We start from the raw sequence: 23,591 nt of genomic DNA, 5'->3' as shown, positions 1-23,591 counted from the left end.
GTGCCAAAACCATACAAATCATACTATAGTTTAACACAAGATGTGAAGAGCTACTGACTCCCGGCTCTTTAGAGCTAAGATTCATAACTGTAAAGGTCTTGCAATACAGTACTGACATCTTAGGAAAATACTGCACTTTGGACACTGTCTGCCAGAGTTTACTGCTTTTGCCCAGGAGAATAACAGATGGAATCTTTTCTTGATATTCATACTTGTTATCTGCATACAATAGATTCAAAGTGCAATTCAGACATTTTATGATGTTGCAGTGTAAAGCTGATCAAATTAGGATATGTTTCAGCTTCAGCCCATTGAATATAATAGTTCAAACATTGCTTCAGAGAAATTAAAATATTGAAGAGAGATTGGGAACATAATTGTCTTTCAGAATAAATTTATATACTTTCTTTTCAAATAGAAATAATATTACTTGTAATGTTAAATAGCATATTACAAGAAAATGCAGTTACTATTTACAGCTTTATTATCAATCTGACAGAAAAAAGAAATGAAATCCAAATTAGTGCCATATGGAGTTACTATTTATCCATATGTGCAATGAAATGTGTTAATACAAAGCTTAGGAAAGCATTCATCATTTTAAATCACAAAGCCATATCTATCACTACAAAAGTGATTTTAATCCCACAATCTTAAATGTACTCCCTAACACATAAGAATTTTCCACAAGCATTATCAGCTATGGAGTCATGACATTTTGAAAATGTACATATATAATCCAATTTTATGAAGTAAAATTAAAGTAAGTCACTATTTAAAAAGTGACATTATTACCTAATGGGATACATGTTTCATATTGTGAATGATGCTTTATAAACGCTATCAAAATATTTGAATGCAGTTACTTCTTGGTTTTAACAAAATTCTGTGCTTCTTTGAGAAGCATGTCCATATCTTCACCATCATTGTCTTGAAAATCTGGTTCCCAATCAGAATCTTCATCAGTAGGATCACACTCTTCCTCCTCTTCATCATCTATAAAACTGTCATTCAAGTTGTATTCATTTGCTTCACCATCATCACTGTCATCCGCAAGAACACTTCTTACTATATAATTTTCAACAATAAAAAATTAAAATCTTGGGTTTCCATGTCCAATGCAAAATGAGAGTAATATACCCTGTTTTATAAACTAAATGTTATAAGTTCATACTTGATGTTCAAATAAATTAGTTTTTTACACCAATACGGAAACACAATTTGGATAGGTGAGAAACGATAGTTATCAGAAACTGCATGAAAATATGTATACAGTATTAAACTGATGCAGCTAAATAAAAAAAAATAAATAAACTGATGCAGCTTTGCCTCTTCAATCTACTTAGTGAAACAAGAGAACAGGTCCACTGGTATCTCATCATATTTAATAATGGGATCACTCCAGCTTTAATGCTCTTCAATGCAAAACACTCAAATTCTGATTTGGAAAGTATTTGATCTTATCTCAATTTCTAAACAAATTTGAAAATCCATTTTTATGCACAAAAGCTAATTGAATTGATTGTCACTATTCCACATTGATAGCCACCAAATTCCTCTCTGACTTCTTGTGGCCTAATGTTATGAAAGGCAATAAAAATGTTTAACTAATATCATTAGGAATTATTGAGTCTGTCATCTGCACCTCTATAACTGTCTGGTTTGGTTCTGCAACCCAACAAGACAGACACAGACTTCAGAGGATAATTAGAACTGCAGAAAAAACAATTGCTACCAACCAGGGGTGAATGCTCCCGGTTCGGACCGGCTCGGGCGAGTAGGTAGCGATGCTGGTGGGCAGTTCGGAGAACCAGTAGCAAAAATCCCTGCCCCCGCCCCCCATGCCCAGCTGAGCTGTGTGATCATCAGAGGCTTTTTTTCTTTTAAATGGCTCTGACGAGCCAAGCTCTGACAATCCCAGCTGAGTTGCCTGCTAACCGGTAGCAAAAATCCCTCACCCCCCCTCCCAGCCTCCAGCTTGCTTACCTTAGCTGCTGATCGCAACGCCTGCCTTGCTTCGCTTGCTGTAATACCTGCAATCCATTGCATCAGCAAGCAACTGAATCTCCCTGCCTGCAATCAAGCTCAGCAGAGAGCAGCTCTATCTGCCTGCCTTGTACCTTCTATTGCAGGGGTCTCCAACCTTGGCAACTTTAAGACTTGTGGACTTCAACTCCTAGCAAAGCTGGCTGAGGAATTCTGGGAGTTTGAAGTCCACAAGTCTTAAAGTTGCCAAGGTTGGAGACCCCTGTTCTATTGGGTAAGTTTTTTCCCCTTTGGGAGCTTTAAAAAAATAGTTAATTGGGGGTTTTTTTAGTTGTTCTTTTTTTAGACCTAGCCATTTAAAGTTTAGGAAGTTTTAAATTTAGCTGCTTTTATATAAAAATAAATTAAAATAAAATAATATTTGTGCAGCTTTCTGAGATTTAGTGTGTTTCTGTAGTGTTTCACTCTAACTACACAAACAGACAAAATCTCACAAAGCTGTATGTGGAATTTTGTGTGTGTAAAGTGTGAAAGTTGTTTTTTTGGGCTTCTTGTGGCTGTGTGAGGTTCCTGCTTGTTGCGGGGGCCATTTTGGGTCTAGCACAGCTGCTTTTACATTGTGGGTGAGCCAGTTGTGTTGTGTTGTGTTTTGCAGGTTAAAAAAGGGCAAAGAAGTGACATTGACTTGGCCACGCTCACCCAGTCACCTTACCATCAAGTCCGCCCACTAATTAAGCCACACCCACAGAACCGGTAGCAAAAAAATTTAGATTTCACTCCTGCTACCAACTTGCCTTCCATTGAGGACCTGTATACTGCACGAGTCAAAAAGAGGGCTGTGATTTACATTTACAGACTCCTCGCATCCTGGACATAAACTGTTTCAACTCCTGCCCTCAAAATGACGCTATAGAGCACTGCACACCAGAACAACTAGACACAAGAACAGTTTTTCCCAAACGCCATCACTCTGCTAAACAAATAATTTCCTCAACACTGTCAAACTATTTACTAAGTCTGCACTACTATTAATCTTCTCATCATTCCTATCACCCATCTCCTCCAACCTATGACTGTATGACTGTAACTTTGTTGCTTGTATCCTTACGATTTATATTGATATTGTTTTCTGATTGCTTATTTGTACCCTATGAATATCATTATGTGTTGTACCTTATGATTCTTTTTTTTTTTTAATTTGATTTATATGCCGCCCTTCCCCGGAGACTCAGGATGGCTTACAATGTGCTCAGCAATAGCCTTCATCCTTTTGTATATTTATACAAAGTTAGCTTATTGCCCCCACAATTGGGTCCTCAATTTACCTACCTTAAAAAGGATGGAAGGCTGAGTCAACCTTGAGCCTTAGCGAGATTCGAACCTGCAGTAATTGCAGGCAGCTGGTCTTAATAACCAGCTTAATAATAGGGTGCCTTAGACCACTGTACTACCAAGGCTCTTGATAGTACAAGATGAACATAATCTTTTCTTTTATGTACACCGAGAGCGTATGCACCAAGACAAATTTCTTGTGTGTCCAATCACACTTGGCCAATAAAATTCTATTCTATTCTATTCTATTCTATTCTATTCTATTCTATTCTATTCTATTCTATTCTATTCTATTCTATTCCTTTCTCAACTAAAACCCATCTGAACTTTTTTTTCTGATTCTAATATTCACAGTTTTACCAGCCAGTATTTCTTGCTGGCATTGCCAATAGCATATAGACAAATTTTACTCTTCTGGAGAAGTAGTGATTTGTTAGTAGTGAGGACTTGTAGTACTATTTTAAATATTAGCTGGCATTGTAACAATAATAATTATTTATGGAAAATCTGGTAGTTTTAGATTGATATTTTTAGAAATTATTGGCCTAAAAGCGTATTTTAATCTCAATGTCTTTGGTTTTAAGTTCCACTTTACAAATCAGAAATTTACAAACTACTGAAACAAAATAACTTTGCACAGTACTAATGATAATTAGACATTACACATTCAATGTAATAGATGGGATATTATCATATTTAAAAAATTCTCATTTAGATGAGAAGCCTCAAGATATGTATATATTGTACTATTCTGGGTTAGTCAAAGCTGTTTTTAAATTTTTTGTCAGTTTAATTTTCTTTCCTAAGGCTCTCTTGAAAAAAAAAAAGAATTACTATACAAGTAGTCCTCAACTTACAACAGTTCATTTAGTGACTTTTCAAAGTTACAGTGGCACTGAAAAAAGTGCACCCCCTTGATCATGTGATCAAAATTCAGATCCTTGGCAACTGGTTCGTATTTATGATGGTTGCAATATGCCAGAGTCACATGATCAGCTTTTTTTCAGACAAGCAAAGTCAATGGGGAAGCCAGATTCACTTAACAACCGTGTTACTAACTGAACAACTACAATAATTCACTTAACTATTGTGGCAAGTAAGGTTATAAAATGGGGCAAAACTCACTTAAGAAATGTTTCACTTAGCAACATAAATGTTGGGCTCAATTGTGGTCCTAAATTGAGGAGTACCCTGTATACAAAAATGATTCAATTTCCCAAGTGTATCAGTATGAATTTGTTTTTTTTCTCTAAAGATACATACAAGTCAGATATCCTGGAATGAAAAAACTCTTTGAAGCATTCCTAAGAATAGCCTTTTCAATTTCCTGTATCACAATATATAATGCAAAACTACTGAGGCAGGACTGCAGAGACTTTAGCCAAGTCACATAGTTCTACCAAGAACATTTGAAAAGGATTATGTGAAATGCAAAACATCAGCTCTAACTTTTGATAAGCTTTTTAACCTTCAGAAGAAATACGAGGAAGCAATAGACAAGTGAGTGAGTTGATCACAATTTTGCTCTGGTAATCCCATTTTACTTTTCATTCATCATTTTGCCTGAAACGATATAGTTGGCAAGAACAGGCAGTCGGGGACAGAATGTGATTACATCTTCTACTATCTTAGAAAAGAGAACATCTTGTATGCTGGATGATGAGAAACTCCAAGTCCTCTTTGTTGCATTCTAATGTAATCAAGACTTCTTTCACTCGAGTTATGTTTTCTGCCCTCTCTATCCTTATGAAAGGATAGAGTCTGGCTGCCTCTCTCCTCACCACTGGATCACTGCTTCCTCTACAGTATCAGTACTTAAATGGAATGTAAAGAAGTATAATCTTCTTTCCTCTTCTTGCCTGCTTTACAATTTCAAGAGCAACTGTCCCTTTCTTTCCCTCTGCAGAGTGAAACAAATAATCTCATATAGTCAATTTTGTCTCTTTCCGTTTTATCTAGCTCTATTTGAACGTACTTCTTTGAAGCACCTTCAACAGCTAACTATTGAATTGCTAATATACTGTATTTTTAATAATAATAATAATAATAATAATAATAATAATAATAATAATAATAATAATAATAATAATAATAATAAAAAAAAAAAAACTCAATTTCCATAAATCCTTTGATTTCATCTCTGTTGCAGACTTAACATTTTATATGAATGCTCCTTCTTTGGACAAAGCGCTCCAAAATTATTTGTTTTGTGTTCTTTTTCTACAAGGATGTCAACTTTGTAGCCTGACATAACCTGAATTCAAGTTGCAGAATTCAAGTTGCTATGGGTAATTATTTCTCTAGTACAACAGTAGTTCTCTTTCTAAGAAACATACCCCGAAATTAAATTATGTGATTAAGTCATGGGTGGAAGTTTTTAAAAAAACAGCAGCAACAGTGCACTTATCTGATTATGTCTCTTCAACAACTTTTTCAGCTATCAAAATAAGCAAATTTCAAAATGTTTGTCCCACTTCTAGAAAACATTTGTTCACTCTTACTATAGAACTTTTAAGTTAATTCTCATCCTTCTCAGCCTCAGTTAAGTAAATTAATTTTATAAATTAATATCATGTGTGCTATCAATGCTAAAGATGTTTGGGGAAAATACAAATTCTCAGTTCTTCCTTTCCCAATAAATTTATGCAATAAAAGTGCTATTGGTAATTTGGCTTCCAAATAGTAAGTTACTTTAAAAAGTTGTATGTATTGTGGATATTTGGATACATTACAGGTCATTTCTATAATTGCTAAGATGTTTCACAGCTAAGTCTACAAAGCCACAAGAAACATATTTAAAAAGGTCACTATTTCATGTTATTATGTTCAAACTGCTTGCAAAATAAACCAAATGTCAAATCCAAGCATTACATTACATTACAATAAATTAATCTCTTTTTACCTAAGAGAACTGGTATACTTACAGAAATGTTGATCTACATGAACATATTAAAATATATCATTATTCACATAAGGGGAACTTCTTTAAGGGTATACAGATTAGTCTTCAACTAATAACCACACTCAAGCCCAAAATTTCCATTGCTAAACAAGGTAGTTATTGAGTTTTTCCACATTTTATGGGTTTTTCTGACACAGTTAACTGAATTACTGTGGTTGTTAAATGAATCATATGGCTGTTAAATGAATTCTCCATTGACTTTGCTTGTCAGAAGCTAGCTGAAAAGATTACAAATGGTGATTCCATGACCTTCGGACAGTGTAACTGTCATAAATTTAGCCAGTTGCCAAGTGCCCCAAGTTTGATCATGAGATCATACAATAATTTTATGTGTGAAAAACAGTCATAAGTCACTTTTTTCAGTGCTGTTATAACTTCGATCACTAAACGAATGGTTGTAAGTTGAGGATTACCTGTACATTATCTTTGTTTTATAATGATGGATTTAGTAATTTTTATACTAATTTATCTGGGTAGGATGGTGACCAAAGCTAATTACTGAATTCACCTATGCTTATAGGCCAGTGCTTTTTGAAAATGTACAGAATCTCACCTTTTCTTGTAACTTTTGATCTTGTCTGCCTTCTTTCAGATTCTAGAGAAAAGAAAAAGAAATTATTACCAATAAAACAATCCAAACTGCTATGAAATTTATTAAAGCTGAAAACTGAAAGAGAACACCTATAAAAATTCTCCTACTTATCTGCACCTCTTTGGAGGAGTTGTAACCATTCTCATATCACCCCCAAATCGCAGGAAGAGGTTTTGTAACTTCTTTTATTTATTTTGGTTCACTGAACAGCCAAACATGTTCTGTATCAGGGCTCTTCCAGTTTCAGGTTTTTTTACCCAATAAACCAATCACCTTATGCATCCATAGTGATATTTAATCTTTAGGAAAGATGCATCAGTAATTCTTGAAAATTTTATTCCTGACTCATACCATAGCCACCAGTTTGACATTCCATTCATTTTAAAAGCATTTAAGGAGAGCACCTGTTTATGACAGATGGGTCCAAGTGTACATTCTAAACACTTTACAAAGAAGCAAACCCGTCAAAGGACAAATTTCATGGAATGCATGTGACTATAAAGTAAGAAGTTGGAGATGGGATGTAAACATTGCTTTGCAATTGGGAAACTGAAAGACAGGATTCAAACCATGGGAAGTGATGACAGCTCTTGGCCTGGATGAACTTGATTGTTCATACTTGAAAAGAAATATGCAAATAGTTAAGTACCTAAAATTGATACTAACACCACTGATTTTTACAGGAAACAGCAGATGATAGGACTGTGGGAGAAAACAATTGTTTTCTTTTTATCACAGTTGACAACTTTAGAGGTTAAGAGCTTGCAGACTTCATCTCATGCCAACTTAGGTTATAAAGGAGATTGAAGTGTTTTTAGAATGAAAGAACCAAAACAGATCTTTTTGCCTCTTACTACTAGGGGACTGTATTACTCAAATTTTGTCAAGATTTGTGGCAAAAAGGAAAGGGGCCTAGATGCATTATTGTTTCATACTGTTTTTTATTGGGATTAAGGGTTTGAAATACTCTACTCTGCCATGGCAAATTCATACTTTATTGTTTTCAAGCTATTTCTATGGACACGACTGGAATATAGCTGGCCAGAGACACTCACACAGGTGGGGCTAATAAACAAAAGCATCCTGGCAACAAAAATTACATAATCAAAGTCCCACTCTTTTTTCATGTATCTCATCCCATATTTTTAAAAAGGCTGTCATGCCCATCATCTTGATTTTTTATACCCTTCTCCTGCCTGCCAAAGTTGCCTCGTATCTTTCTTACTATATACAGTAAGCTCCTTTTTTATATATTGATAATGCAATAGTTTTACTCCAGTCACAAGAAGAATAAAATCTGTGTAATTATATTTAATATATCAGGATATTTTATATGGAATGCAAATGTGTTACTATAATTATATCAAAACTGTCTAATTTAATTTTTTAAATCCCTGCTGCAAAATCCTTGATGAGTATCTAATTCCACATTAAGATTAGGATCTGGTCTAATTTTTGTAGAGTCTCACATACAGCTTTGCTCCCTAAAATTTTGGCTCATATTAGTTTTTATTCACAGTTGCCTGAGTTCTTTAACCTTGTGAATTTATGTCATTATGGAAGGCAGCTAGTAATCTACAGCAGCTTTAAATTTTACAGCTTAACAGCTACCTCATTTGGTTCTAAGAAAGTTTGGCTAAACCTAAAGCAATTCATCCTTGACAACAGAATTCAGTTATATTTTAAATATAATTCTCCACTCTTATCATAACTGACCAGCTTATCCTTCTCCCTTGCCAATTGCTTAGTTAATACATTTTGCCAATTTATTGATAAGTCCTTACATCTGCTTGATTTAATATTCTGCTGGCTGCAAAAATTAACAATTTTGCCATGAATTCTTTTTGTTTGGCTTAACCATTGGACCTAAAAGTGTTTATAGTAATTCAAATGTATCGTAGCTCAGAAGAGAACCCTTTTTGTTAGCTGGCAAGTAATTTGAGATTTCCAGAATGCTCACCAAACTTGCTTCAAATGACACTTCTGTTCAGTCTTTAATATCTGTTAATTTTACTAAAATACAGTATATTTTAATGTATTATGTTAGTAGTTTTAACAAGCAACATTATTTTTGATTGTTTAATTTATAGTCAAAAGCCAAATCAAACTATCTTGAACTTCCAAAAATCACATAAATTCCCATTCCAGCAGAATTGCACCATACTACAGAAGCAACAACACTTCCACAGTACTACCTCGGCACAGTCTTTTTTTTTTTTTTGCAAAAAGTTTTTTTTTCCCCAAACATACAAATTACATCTTTTCGGAACAGAGCTTTGATCCGGTCATCAATTTGTTCAATTTTTTGTCATCTTTAACAAAATTTTATATATTCTATTTTGCAATAACACATATTTCTTAATCTTAAATCACATATTTCAACTAATACCATCTTAGAAAAAGTTTGCTCATATTTACTTAATCAATATAATTACCCTTCTATTAACCCACCTTAAATCTTAATTCAATTAATACCTAATAATACATTTCACAATTCTTACCCTAAATCCTCATTATTAACAATACAGTTCAAACATGTTTATATTCCAAAGTTATTTCCATTTCTAAAACTTCCTTACATTTATTTATTACTTCATGTAATGCTCATGAAATCTTTATTCCATTATTACTTTATCAAATTTAAATCTTATCACTAATCTTAAAAATATAGCAATTTAACATTTAAGCATAGTTCTTAATTCAAATAATGCTATTTAATAGTTTCCCAATTATTTCCCTAAATTCTATCTATTTAACCATACCATTTATATGAACACCAATTAAGTAATTTTTGTTTATAAATCATAATCATACATTATTTCAATTTTCTTTTTTTTTGCTTAAGTGAAAAATGTTCAAATTATTACCATTGTTATATGTATTTAAACAATATCCCAATTATTATAGCTATCAATTTTCTCAAATGATACCATCCATCTTAATAAAAATTAATACATTATATCCATTGATATATTTTCTTTTTATATAATCTAATTCAACCTTTTCTTTTATCATTCCACTGTTAATCCCAGTGTAATCATCTTTATACCACTGTTAATCCCAGTGTAATTATCTTTATTTTTTCACTGTTAATCCCAGTGTAATCTCTATCGGCACAGTTTTTATATTTTACCTCATTAGTTACATTAAGAAAGATCTGTTCTTCATATACATTAGAATAAAAGCATTTTACCTGGAGGAGCTGTGTGTTTATATTCCAACTTGTGCTGTGGATTTTTTCTGCAAAGAGAAACAGTTAGAGAAGATGAACCTGAGTTTCCATCTAATCACCTGAAATTTCAAATGAAAAGAAAAATAAAAGACAAAGCAAACAATTCTTCATCTTTGTTTCAAAGGGAAGCACACCAATTATAATCATACTGGAAATATGATTTTCTCATTTTGAAAAAATAACTTTTGAACCATTCATTTCCTAGGGGAGTGGCAACTTTAGCCAGTTCTATCTTTACTGGTAAAGCTTCCAAGTATTTCTCTATCTATCATAGGCTCCTATGCCTAAGATTTCTCCTTGATGAGTAATTGGGCCGGGTGGGGGGTGGGGGGGGAATTGCAATATATGAGTCTTCTTAGAAGCCTGCAACAAAATAGTGTGCCCAGAATACAAGAGAAGTAACTGTTATCCCTTGATTTTTGTCATTATTGGAGGCTCCATAAATAAAGCAATGGAGAATTTTTCTTTGCTGTAAGGTATGTAATAGATTTGCCGGGGTGGGGGGGAATAAGTGAGTTTGACTTGCTATTCTTCAGCTTTGAGGGAAGAACAATAGGTTTGCCCAGTGTGGATTGTTGAATGCCATCTACTGAGGCTTGAACCATTAAACCCAACTTTGCTGAGGATCACAATAGAAGGTCAGTTAGATGGCTTTTGCACTGAAATTATTATTATGAAATCCAAAGCTGTTGAAGTCACGATAAGATTTATTTCCTATGATGGGAAGTAAGAAGAACAATCCATTGTGACCTTTTAGTGAGCTACTGGTAATGAGCAAAAGCCTTGGCTGTGTCTTTCTGCTAAATCAATGAAGCAAAATGAATGCTCATTAGTGGTGGAAAATTTTCAGATCCTCTTTCTGAAAGGCATTCTTGTTGCCGTAGGCACCTCAGTGTAACAGAATTTCCTCTGCAGGAAAGTCAATAAAAAGTTAATCTAACCTCTGAGGAGATTATGTTTGCAATTAAGCAGTTGAAAGTGGGTAAAGCTCCGGGGACGGATGGCTTGACAGCTGCTTATTATAAACATTTGCAGTTAGAAATGGTGGGACCACTCAAAGAATTATTTACTAATATACAATCTGGAGGAGACGTACCCCCATCTTGGAGGACAGCTTATATTTCTCTGATTCCAAAGGAGGAGCAAGACCACACCCAGCCAAAAAATTATAGGCCCATATCACTCTTAAATACAGATTACAAGATTTTTGCTAAAATATTAGCAAATAGGTTAATGACAGTCATGCAACAAATGATTCATAATGATCAAACTGGTTTTATAAATGGTAGACAAATGAAGAGTAATGTAAGGCAAGTGGTTAACCTATTGGACTATTTGGGGAAGAACAACCAAATCCCTGCGGTGCTGATATTTCTTGATGCAGAGAAAGCATTTGATCGATTGAATTGGCAATTTTTATTGAAAATAATAGAAAAGATGCAGTTTGGAAAACATTTCACAAAATCTATTAAGGCAATATATCAGAAACAAACAGCGCAAATAATAATTAATGGTAGTTTAACAGATACTTTTAATATAGAAAAAGGAACAAGACAAGGATGCCCTTTGTCTCCATTATTGTTTATCTTGACTTTGGAATTTTTGTTAAGTAAGATATGTGGGTTGGACAAAATAAGTGGAATTAAGATTAGGCAGTATGACTATAGATTACGAGCATTCGCAGACGACTTGGTTATTTTAACCCAACCATTACAGTCGGTTGTAGGTCTAATGGATATAATTAATCAATATGGACAAGTATCTGGATTTAAAATAAATGCAGGGAAAACAAAGATAATAACTAAAACTTTGACTACAAATCAAAAAGAAGAATTAGAAAGATTAATAGGATTTGAAATTGTAAAAAAAGTTAAGTATTTAAGGGTCTCTATGATGACATTAAATGTGAAATTATTTAAGTATAATTATGATCCATAAAATACAGAGAGAGATGAAAAACTGGAAAAAAATACAATTATCCTTGTTAGGAAGAATAGCAGCAGTAAAAATGAATGTTTTGCTTAAGTTTTTGTTTCTTTTTCAAATGATACCAATACTTAAAAAAGTTGAGAATTTGAAGATATAGCAGAAGGGTATTAATAATTTTGTTTGGGCAGGGAAGAGACCGAGAATAAAACAAAAAATAATGCAGGATATACGTTACGACTGCAGCGTTTTCGGGACGGACAAGATTAAACCAGCATTACATTCCAACGTTGTTCTTGGTGGTTTGTCCTTGTTGCGCCTGAGGATTCTGAGAGGAGGTCTCAAAATGCCTAATTTAAGACTATATTATGAGGCAGCTGTCCTATCAGCAATGAGTGATTGGATGAATTTAACAGAAGAAAGAATATTGAATATTGAGGGATATGATTTGGTTTATGGGTGGCATGCTTATTATATGATAAGAAAGTGGACAAGACTTTTAAAAGTCATATATTAAGGAATGCTCTATTGTGTGTCTGGAAAAAATATAAGTATAAACTAAACGAGAAGTTACCATTGTGGGCAATATCCAGACACGCGATAGAGAATATAAGTGTAGAGCAAAGGCAGGATGTGATTACATATAAAGAGCTTCTTAACAAGGAAAGAGGTATACTACAATTAAAATCTTTGAATCAACTAAGAGAAAAAGGGACAATTCGAACATGGTTTCAATATGTACAGTTGCAAGCTAGATGGAGAGAAGATCAGAAAATTGGTTTTCTGCAAAATGAGGAGAATCTGGTAAAACAGATTAGAGATCAAAATCAAATGCACATAAAAAGGTTGCATAATGCGTTGGTAGAAATAGATTCAGAAACGGAGTTAGTTAAGGACTGTATGATAAAGTGGGCACAAAATATTGAAGAACCAATAATGATGGAAACATGGGAAAAATATGGGTTAGAAATGTGAAGTTCACGCAAGCCCAAAATTTAAGAGAGAATTTTTATAAAATGTTTTATAGATGGCATCTGGATCCTAAATGTTAGCCTGTATGTATCCAAGTGTGCAACCTAAGTGTTGGAGATGCGAATGTGATGATGCCACATATTATCATATATGGTGGACATGTAAAAAAATTAAGGCATTTTGGATAAAAATATGGTGGATTATTCAAAATATTCTCAAAAAGAAGATAAAATTTACTCCGGAGTTCTTTTTGTTAGTCATAATTACAGATTGTACTGTTATAGAGACTAAGTTGATTTTAAATTTAATAACAGCAGCCAGACTCTTGGTGGCACAGTACTGGAAGAAGGAACACTTGCCTACTATTGAAGAATGGACACTAAAAGTAGTGAATTTAGCAGAGATGGCCAAAATTTCAGCGTATTTGAAGGACCATTCAAATGAAAGATATATATTGGAATGGAGAAGATGGATTGACTATATTCAAAACAAATATCGGATTAATTTTACAACTAATTGTTGTAATGATTGTTAAAACTTTTTAAATAAAAAAAAGTTAATCTTCCAGAGATAAAAAGAATCAACAAATTCTCCATGACACCAAAGACAAAAATGGCAAACAAAAAGAAGAATCCAGATAGTATAGCTGATATGTAAATCAAACAAAAACTGAAGGGATAGACAAGAACTCTACCCAATAGCACATGCTCTAAAGCAGGGGTGTCAAACTGACGGCCTGCGGGCCAGATGCGTCACATCCATCACAGCTCTGCAAAGGGGAAAAACATCACTAAACGTCACATGACGGCAATGTGGTGCTGTGAGTTTGACACCCATGCTCTAAAGGGTTAGCTTTCAGCTAAAATATTCCAAAATTTTAGAAATTTCCATCATTGTTTTGTAAAACAGCATCATCCCAGATATGTCATATAGAAAAGCCACAATGTAAAATCAAGTTTTAAAAAGCTTTGAATGGGAGGTAAGCAACTGTTTAATTAAAAAAAAATACTGGATAATTGTCCTTTGTAATACACAGTTTTTTAAAATGTACTCTATGGAACTTATGCTTTTAAAATATGGCCCACCAAGACTCTTTGTAAAAGATAATTTGCTGTAAAGTGTAAATTAAAAGTAGGACTTAGAACCAAAAGAATTGGAATATATAGCAAAATTCTACTTGGTCAAATCACTTAAGCTATTTTATCTCTCAGGTATGAAGAACACCCACCACAGGTACCTTGCAGATGCTCCACCAATCCCACCTAACTCAGAAGAGATTGGGTTGCCCTAAACAGGGCTACTGGCCAACACTTGGAAAATGCAATAAGGATGGAGAAATAAGCCTTTCTCACTACTCTTATTGTCACAAGGTAGGCTCCAACAAAGGCTCTCACTTGTGTCTAGCTGGATTCACTCATACAGTATTTGATTGCAACTGTTATAATCTCTTCCAGCAACAGGTTGGGTGAATGGTCTTCACTGCCTTTTGCTTTGGTATTTTTTCTGTGATTTGAAATCTTGTATTTTAGATTTTTTAGGTTGTAGTGAACCTTTAATAACAACTTAGATAATCATATGTAATATTTATCCAGGTAAAAAGTTGGGTCTACACGATTCCCATAAATAGAGGTAGTCCTCAACTTACAACAGTGGAGCCCAAAATTTCTATTGCTAAGTGGGACATTTGTTAAATGAGTTTTGCCCAATTTTGCGACCTTTCTTGCCATAGTTATTAAGTGAATCATTTCAGTTGATAAATTAGTAACTCTGTTGTTAAGTGAATGTGGCTTCCCCATTGGCTTTGCTTGTGAAAAAGTCACAAAAGATGATTACATGACCTTGGAATACAGCAATACTCATAAATATGAACCAGTAGCTAAACCTCTGAATTTTGATCACATGACCATGGGGATGCTGCAAAGGTCCTAACTGTGAAAAGCGGTCATAAGTCATATTTTTCAATGCCGTTGTAACTTTGAACAGTCACTAAACGAACTGTTGTAAGTCAAGGAATACCTGTATACGTGCTACGTTTGAGTCAATCAGTAGAAAGTACATTTGGCATCTCTCAATGACATAACATGCAAGTGAAATATTTATCATCCAAACTTTGAAATTATTCTAAATGATCATTCTTACCTGTAACAAGCTGTTCCATAAGGACATTCAGGCCTATCATTATCAACCTGAGTTAAAGCTTCTGAGTCATAATAATCACTATCACCAGGGTGACTAAACTGCTGGAAATGTATAGGATTCTTTCTGTGAAATTTAGAAATACTACGTCAACAATCAAGATATATTTCAAATGTATGCAGCTAGGAGAAATATAACACCATTAATTCAGTTAAACTAATGCAAAGGACAATAAAACAATAAAAACTAGGAGTATATATTACAAAACTATTTCAACTAAAAGGGGCGTTGGTCCTACCTGAGACGCACCTTCTCGTTGGGTGGAGACAGCAGCCAGGATGGGGGTGTGCTCATCTGCTATACTGATAGACTGAGCCAGTCAAAGTTGCCAAGTCCCACCCTTGTTGCTGGGCAAACCCAGCTTTTGGCGAAGGCAAGAAGAGAGGCTCGGCGTGTGGGACACTAATTAAAGGAGAGAGGAAATGCACAAGAGATAAAGACCAGACTGGAGAAGGGAGGGTCTGGCTGCTGTCTCCACCCAACGAGAAGGTGCGTCTCAGGTAGGACCAACGCCCCTTCTCCATTGTGGGTGGAGACAGCAGCCAGGATGGGACATACCAAAGATTCACGTCCCTACGAGAGGGTGGGACCAGGCTGGTCCGAAACAACCCCCCCTTCAACCACCCGCTGTAACACTCTGCGTCCAAAGGCGGCGTCCGCCGAGGCGAATTTGTCCAATTTATAGTGTTGAATAAATGGGGAAGGCGAAGTCCACGTAGCCGCCCTGCAGATTTCCAGCAAGGATGCCTGGGTCGCCCAGGCCGCCGATGTTGCTGCGCTACGGGTAGAATGCGCCGTCAGACGAGGAGGCCTCGGAAGGGCGCGCAGATCATAGGCCTTGGCTATCGTTTGGCGAATCCAACGACCGATGGTAGAGGCCGATACCCTATTGCCCAAGGAACATGGCAAGAAAGACACAAAGAGCGATTCCGTTTTGCGAATAGTCGCTGTTCGCTTAATGTAAATCCGCAGAGCTCGACGAACACCCAGCGAGTGCCACCGTCGTTCGAGTCGGTGAGATGGGTGAGGACAAAAATTAGGCAGAACCAGTTCCTGCATGCGATGGAAGGTGGTATTAACTTTCGGCACAAAGGTGGGATCCAGACGGAGCACCACACGGTCTGTGTGGAATACACAAAGATCCTCCCGGATGGAGAGGGCGGCCACCTCTGAGATGCGGCGAGCTGAGGTAATTGCTACCAGGAATGCAACTTTGCACGTTAAAAGCCGAAGGCTCACTGTCCGTAAAGGTTCGAACGGGGACGCCGTGAGTGAGTTGAGAACGAGTGAGAGATCCCAAGTTGGGTACCTATGCAGAACTGGGGGACAGAGATTCGTAGCACCTCGTAGGAAACGGCGAATCAACGGATGCTGAGCCAGAGAGGACAACGATCCGAGGGTAAGTATCGACGAGATCGCTGCCACCTGCCTTCGCAGAGTGTTGGGCGAAAGGCCGCTAGCCAGACCTTCCTGCAGGAAGACTAGTATGTTGAGAATTGATGCTCGAAGAGGCTGAACCCCAGTACGATCACACCAGGCACAGAAGGCTCGCCAGGTGGCCGAGTAAATCCTATTAGTCGAGGGCCTGCGCGACACTTGAATGGTGTCGATTACGTCGGCGGGTACATTGACATCTGAGAACGACTGCCGCTCAACCGCCAGGCGGTCAGACGGAGCCACTGCAAGTCCGGATGCCGCACAGCCCCTTGTGTCAATGCGTCCTCCGGCTGGGGCAACTGCCACGGTTGGCATGTTGAGAGCGACACAAGGTCGGCAAACCAAGGTCTGCGAGGCCAATAGGGGGCCACAAGTATGATCTCCGCCTGCTCCATCAATAATCTGCGAATCACCCGGGAGACCAGAGAGACCGGAGGAAACGCATAGAGGAGTCCCGGAGGCCACGGGGAGCGAAGAGCATCCACAGCCTCCGCATGAGGCGATGGGTACCGTGAGAGGAAGCGAGGCAGTTGAGAATTGTCCGCAGTGGCAAAAAGGTCTATCACTGGAGTCCTGAAACGTGCCACAATCAGTTGGAAGATGCGCGGGTGAAGATGCCATTCCGCATGGTCCAGTCGCTGGCGGCTGAGCCAGTCTGCTTGTAGATTGGTGGCACCGGAAATGTGTTCCGCCCGTAACGAGGCAAGATGAATCTCCGACCAGACTCCCAGTCGCAATGCTTCCGCCATCAGGGACAGAGATCGAGTGCCCCCTTGGCGATTGATGTGGGCCTTCGCTGTAATATTGTCCATGAGGACGAGGACGTGCGTACTGGCTACAATGCGACGGAAAGCTCGCAGGGCCAGGTAGACAGCCCGTAGTTCCAGCCAGTTGATCGGTCGACGGGATTCGACGTCGGTCCAGGCGCCCTGCGCGATCTGCCCCCGACAATGGGGCCCCCAGCCGTGGAGACTGGCGTCTGTTGTTACCACCACTCTCTGTGGGTCAAAGAAAAAACAACCCCGGGATAAAGCTGGAGACCGCCACCATGCTAAAGACCTGAGCACCTTCCTAGGGGTAGGAATGGAAGATCGGGAGGTGCTCCTGCCTGCCTTCTGCCAGGGTAAAAGGTACCACTGAAGTTCCCTCGAGTGGAGCTGGGCCCATGGGACGAAAGAGATGGCGGATATCATCTTCCCTAGGAGTTGGGACAGAACGAGGGGAGAGACAGACCTGGTCCGCATTACTTTAGCCACTAGTGATCGCAAACTATCCTGTCGCTCACGCGATAGGTAGACCCTCCCCGCCACCGAATCTATCAGAGTCCCTAGATGGATCAAGCGAGTTGAAGGAGTTAAATGGCTCTTTTCTACGTTAATGGAAAAGCCATGGGCAGCCAGAGTACGGATGGTAAGTTGCAGGTCAGAGAAAGCTTGCTGATGGTTGGATGACAAAATCAGGATATCGTCCAAGTAGCATTGTAGATGAACAGATTTAGCCGTAAGGAAAGCTGCCAAGGCAGCCAGGACCTTGGTAAAGGTACGAGGGGCCGATGAGAGGCCAAAGGGTAAGGCCCGATACTGGTAATGGTGCCCCCCGTAACAGAATCTAAGGAACCTTCTATGGGAAGGGAGAATGGGGATATGGAGATAGGCCTCGGTGAGGTCTACAGAAGAGAGGAGATCGCCCCTCCTAACACCGTCGAGAATAGATTTAAGAGACTGCATTTTAAATTTACGGTATGAGACATACCGATTAAGACGTTTGAGGTCCAGAATGGGTCTCCACCCCCCCGAAGACTTTGGTACAAGAAAAACACGGGAATAAAATCCCGTGCCCTGTTCAATCTCGGGCACGGGTTGGATCGCCCTGATTGAAAGGAGATGCTGAACCGCTGAATCCATAAGGGATCTCTTCCCGATGTCATGGGAAAGCGGACAGCGCACAAAGAACCTCGGGGGAGGGGAAAGGAATTCAATGGCCAACCCAGATCTTAGGGTGGCCAGGCCCCATTTATCGGAGGTGGATTCCTCCCAAACAGGGGCGAAAAGGGCCAATCTGCCCCCTATGGGAGGATCCGGAATGCAGTTACCGACGGCGTCTGGAGAAACGACCTCCTCCCCCTCGAAAGGGCCGTTTGGAGACAAATGTCCTACCTCTGGGCGCTCTGTCATGAGCCCCCGGCTGTCTGGGCTGAAAATTCCCATGAGGTCTGGAAGATGAAGACGCAAAACTAGTACCCTCATATGACCGAGGCTGGGACCGGGACGGATAAGGTTGGAATCTAGGCTCCCCCCTGCGGAAAACCATCAGAAGGACTTTTCTCTTATCCTTCGTTTCAATGAGGAAGGAATCTAGAGAGTCCCCAAACAATTTGGAGCCGCCAAAGGGAACCGAAGCCAACCGCCATTTGTGTCTGGCATCGGCTTGCCAATGACGGAGCCAGACCAACCGACGGGCAGAAACGGAAGATGCAAGAGATTTAGCTGCAAAGCGCGCGGCATTGAGGGTGGCGTCCGCTGAGAATTGTGTGGCAACTATGATCTTGTTTAGTTCCTGCCGAATGCGGACATCCTCCGTAGCCAAGGTGTCTTGGAGATGGCGAAGCCAGAGGAGGGTAGTGCGGTTAAAGAAAGAGACGGTTGACGCCGACCGAATAGCCCAAGCGGCGCCCTGGTGAGCCCGTTGTAAAACCTGGTCTGCCCGGCGTTCTTCCGGACGGAGGCCTTCATCAGGAACTCCCGGAACCGCAGCCTGGGGCAAGAGAGCAGCCACAGGCGCGTCGACAGATGGAACCTGGAGAAGGGAGTCTAGATCCGAAGCCACAGTGAAGTTCCGCCGGTCCGTTGAAATAGGTGCCGGAGCTGACCCAGGTGAAGCCCACTGCTTCCGGATCACATCGAGGAACAGAGGTGGTTTAGGTATGGTGTCCACCGGACGCGATGGTTCAGCAAACAGAGAGTTTAGAGCCCCCTTGGGCACGGTTGAAGTTGCCGGAGAAGGTTTAGGAGAGTCCAATTGGGCAGTAGCAATTGCCTTGTGCAGAAGGGATTTGAACAGGGCTTGAGGAAATAAACCCGTAAAGGCGGGTTGATCCGGGGGAAGGTCCTCATCTTCTGACAAATCCATATCGGGACACACCTCGGCGGCCACGGAAGAGGAACGGCTCGCAATAGAGGATACAGGAGAGTCCGGAGCCTCGATCGAGAGTACGTCATCTGGATGCACATCTGTTCTAGAAAGAGCCACTGCAGACCGAATGGAATCCGCCCCGTCGGTGGAAAGGAAGTGGGAAGCCAACGATTGCTGCACTGCTGTTGTAATCATTTGCTGAATTTGGTCAGGAGATGGAAATTCGCGTTGATGAGTCCCGTCAGATCTCAGGTCAGGTGTTTGAGCCACCGGTTCAAGGGCGGCCCGCCCTGGAGGGGACGCAGATAAAGGAAGCGGTGCAGGGGCAGCCTCCGAACCCCACAGATTTTCTGGTTGAATGACCACTGGGCAATCTTGAAGAGAGACTTGGTCGGATTGCGCTCCCATGCCCGATGTGGTAGCCCCCCGGGGGGAAACAGTGGCTACTTCCTTGGAGGAAGTTTGGTGAGTGCTTGCCTTAGCACAGATTTTTTTGAGGACCTTGTCCCGGCGGGCGTCAGCACGGGAGGTCGTAAGGTGGGAGGAGGACTTGTGATGCGAGCGAGGAACATCAGACTCAGTAGATCGGGAAGTGAGGCCCGCAGAGTGGTCCTTTTTGGGGTGCGGATCCCCCTTAGCATGGGGGCTCTCTGAGCGCCCAGCCTTCCGGCCATGTTTCATTTTATGCAAAGCCTTGGGCATCTTAAAACAATTAATATGTCAGGCCAAATAATGAAACAAAGTTCAGGAGATGTGGCCAAAGATGCCAAGAAAAAAACCAGAAGGATCAGGTATAATGTGTCAGAAAGCACAGGCCGAGACCTGGAGGCCCGACAACTGAAATATCCTGAGGCAGAGGGCACAGACAAGGGGCCCCAGTCAATGGGAGCGTAAAAAACTCCACTGGGAAAAGGAACGCCCGGGCCTGCACCAACCGTTGAGAGTCCACCGGGCACTTTGGGGATCGCGTCGGGAGGGGAGTGCAAAGCTCCACTAAGAAATTTCACCTCACTGGAGATCGTGCAAAAATCGTCAATGGGGGCGCGAGACCCCTCCGAAACGTTCCCAACGCAGCGATCAGGCAATCCCCCTGACTCGTTGGTGCGGCAGAGAAAGGGCGCGCAACGCAGCCACGGCAAGCCGAAAAGCCTCTGCAGTTAAATTTGGCACCGAAACTGACAGCGGGCTGCACACAACCACCTCCCCAAGCGCCGATCGAATAGAGGCTCAGGCGCTCAAGCCGGACCTGCCGGGGGCGCGAAGCTCCACTCGCAGGTTCCGATCCGCTGAAGACCTTTAAAAACGGAAAAGAAACGGCGCGATGTAATAAGCAAGGGGAGACGGCCGTTAGTAAAATTCCTCAAAATGGCCGCCGGAGGCAAATGCAGGGGGGCGCGAAGCTCCGCAAATGATAAATCGGCTAAAAAGCCGAGGTAGGGCTCGAAGCCTCTCCCCCGGGGGCGTAAAGCTCCACAAACGACAAAAAAACTCAGCGTTTTACTCAGAAAGAAATAAAGTGGAAATAATCTGGATGGGGAAATAAAGTGGATGATCTGGATGGGGAGAAACAGACTCGGGCTCAACCCATCCAAGACCGAGTGGCTGTGGTTTCCGACATCCCGATATAGTCAGTTGGCGCCATCACTGACTATTGGGGCCGAGTCATTGCCCCCCACGGAGAGGGCTCGCAACTTGGGTGTCCTCCTGGACTCACGGCTGTCTTTAGAAGAGCATATGACGGCCGTGGCCAGGGGGACTTTTTATCAGGTCCGCCTGATTCGCCAGTTGCGTCCCTTTCTGGATCGGGACTCGTTAAATACGGTCACTCATGCTCTTGTCACTTCCCGCTTGGACTACTGCAATGCTCTCTACATGGGGCTCCCCTTGAGGAGCACCCGGAGGCTCCAGCTGGTCCAGAATGCGGCCGCGCGGGTGGTTATGGGAGCGACGTGGCGCTCCCATGTGACCCCCCTCCTGCGCGAGCTGCACTGGCTCCCGGTGGTCTTCCGGGTGCGCTTCAAGGTTTTGGTTACCACCTTTAGAGCGCTCCATGGGATCGGACCGGGGTATCTACGAGACCGCCTTTTGCTACCAATAGCCTCTCACCGACCAGTACGCTCCCATAGAGAGGGGCTCCTCAGGGTGCCATCGGCCAAACAGTGTCGACTGGCGGCCCCCAGGGGGAGAGCCTTCTCTGTGGGGGCACCTACCATCTGGAACGAGCTCCCCCCAGAGATACGGAAGATCCCGGACCTGCGCACGTTTCGCCGTGCTCTCAAAACTTTTCTATTTCAGCAAGCTGGCCTGGCCTAACTTCCCTCTTTTAAATTCTTAAATTTTAAATTTTTTAATTCGTGATTTTATAAATTGGGTGTTTTAATCTGTGTTTCGGCCGAAATATTTAATAATTTTAAGGGATTTTTAATATTTGTATTGTCTGTATTTTATCTTGGCTGTTCACCGCCCTGAGTCCTTCGGGAGTAGGGCGGTATAGAAATTTGATTAATAATAATAATAATAATAATAATAAAAGGAAAAAAGGTTTCCCCAGATAATCAGGCAGGCCAGTTACTGAGGCTTCAAATTCTTACAGTTTAAAGCGAAGTCCAAGAGCAGTCCAGAGAGATGTCCAAAGTCAAACCAGTGATATCAATCAGAGAAAACAGATCCAAATAGAGGAAAGGTAAGTATAGGTAGAAATTGCTAGAGGAACAGTCCCACACGCCTGTCTACGCTGACAGACTGAGCCAAAAGCTGGGTTTGCCCAGCAACAAGGGCGGGACTTGGCAACTTTGACTGGCTCAGTCTATCAGTATAGCAGATGAGCACACCCCCATCCTGGCTGCTGTCTCCACCCACAATGGAGAATTAAAGGAAGCAAATAGTTCTTTTTGAAACCTACCCTAATTGGGTTAGCCAAATAGAACTGTATGCCAATACGAGGGAATTTCATAACAAAGGTAACTGCCTCAAGTCGCTCTATAAGTGAGATAGGTGATCTTATGTTTGATATATACCCTGTTTCCCTGAAAATAAGACTCTGTCTTATATTTTTTTGAACCCTGAAATAAGCGCTTGGCCTTATTGCCATACGCTCAAAAGCCCAATTGGGCTTATTATCAGGGGATGTCTTGAAGCCAAGAGGAGAGTACGTGCCAAATTTCAAGTTTGTAGTCTTTACCATTCTGGAGATTTCATGCTGAGCAAGTGGATTTTGCTTTTATATTTTTTATATATTTAGATAAAATAAATTAAATTAAATTTTCTGGAGACAGAGAATATACTGTCTCTCATAAATCTTATGTTAGATAAGCTTGAAACAGTGTAAACTGAAAAGGCAGTAAATTTTTACAGAATTATAAAGCTCTATATTGTATTATCTCTCTCTCTCTTTCTATCTGTAGCATCCATCTGGCAATGCTAGTCCTGGTGAACACATGAAGAATAGCAATATTGTGCATTTTAAAACTCAGACAAATTTCTCTATCCTTCCAGCTCTGTTCACAGTGGATTTGCTACATTTATCTACTGCACTGGAGATCAAACCTGATCAAAACACAAAAACATCAGTCAAGACATAGACTTTTACCACAAGATGTGGAGCTGGCTACCATTTTGGCTGACTTCAAAAAAAAGATTGAACCAATTCAAGGAAGTCGTGGGGATCACTGGCTATTGGCCTTGATGGCAATGTGACTGCCTCTGAGGGCCATCTGCTGGGAGACTAGTAGGCTTCCTTGGGCAGTTGGCTAGCCACTGAGAGAACCAACCGCTGGACAAGATGGAACAGGGCTCTAATTTAACAGGATACTATTTATGTTCAT

General features: G+C 40.3%; 1 protein-coding gene across 1 annotated transcript in view; it reads right to left on the bottom strand.

The window, feature by feature from the left end:
• Window positions 1-377: 377 nt before the first annotated feature.
• Window positions 378-23,591, bottom strand: part of APLF (aprataxin and PNKP like factor) — a 39,574-nt gene continuing 16,360 nt past the window's right edge. Inside the window, 4 exon segments of the mRNA XM_087888116.1 lie at window positions 378-1,068; window positions 6,834-6,875; window positions 10,066-10,112; window positions 15,142-15,264. Of these exon segments, the coding sequence (XP_087744242.1) occupies window positions 863-1,068; window positions 6,834-6,875; window positions 10,066-10,112; window positions 15,142-15,264 (418 nt within the window). The 3' untranslated portion in view covers window positions 378-862.

The sequence above is a fragment of the Pantherophis guttatus genome, chromosome 1 (genome assembly GCF_059756535.1).
Source record: "Pantherophis guttatus breed Tessera chromosome 1, ASM5975653v1, whole genome shotgun sequence".
Lineage (NCBI taxonomy): Eukaryota > Metazoa > Chordata > Lepidosauria > Squamata > Colubridae > Pantherophis > Pantherophis guttatus.
This window is presented reverse-complemented; position numbering and strand designations above follow the sequence as displayed.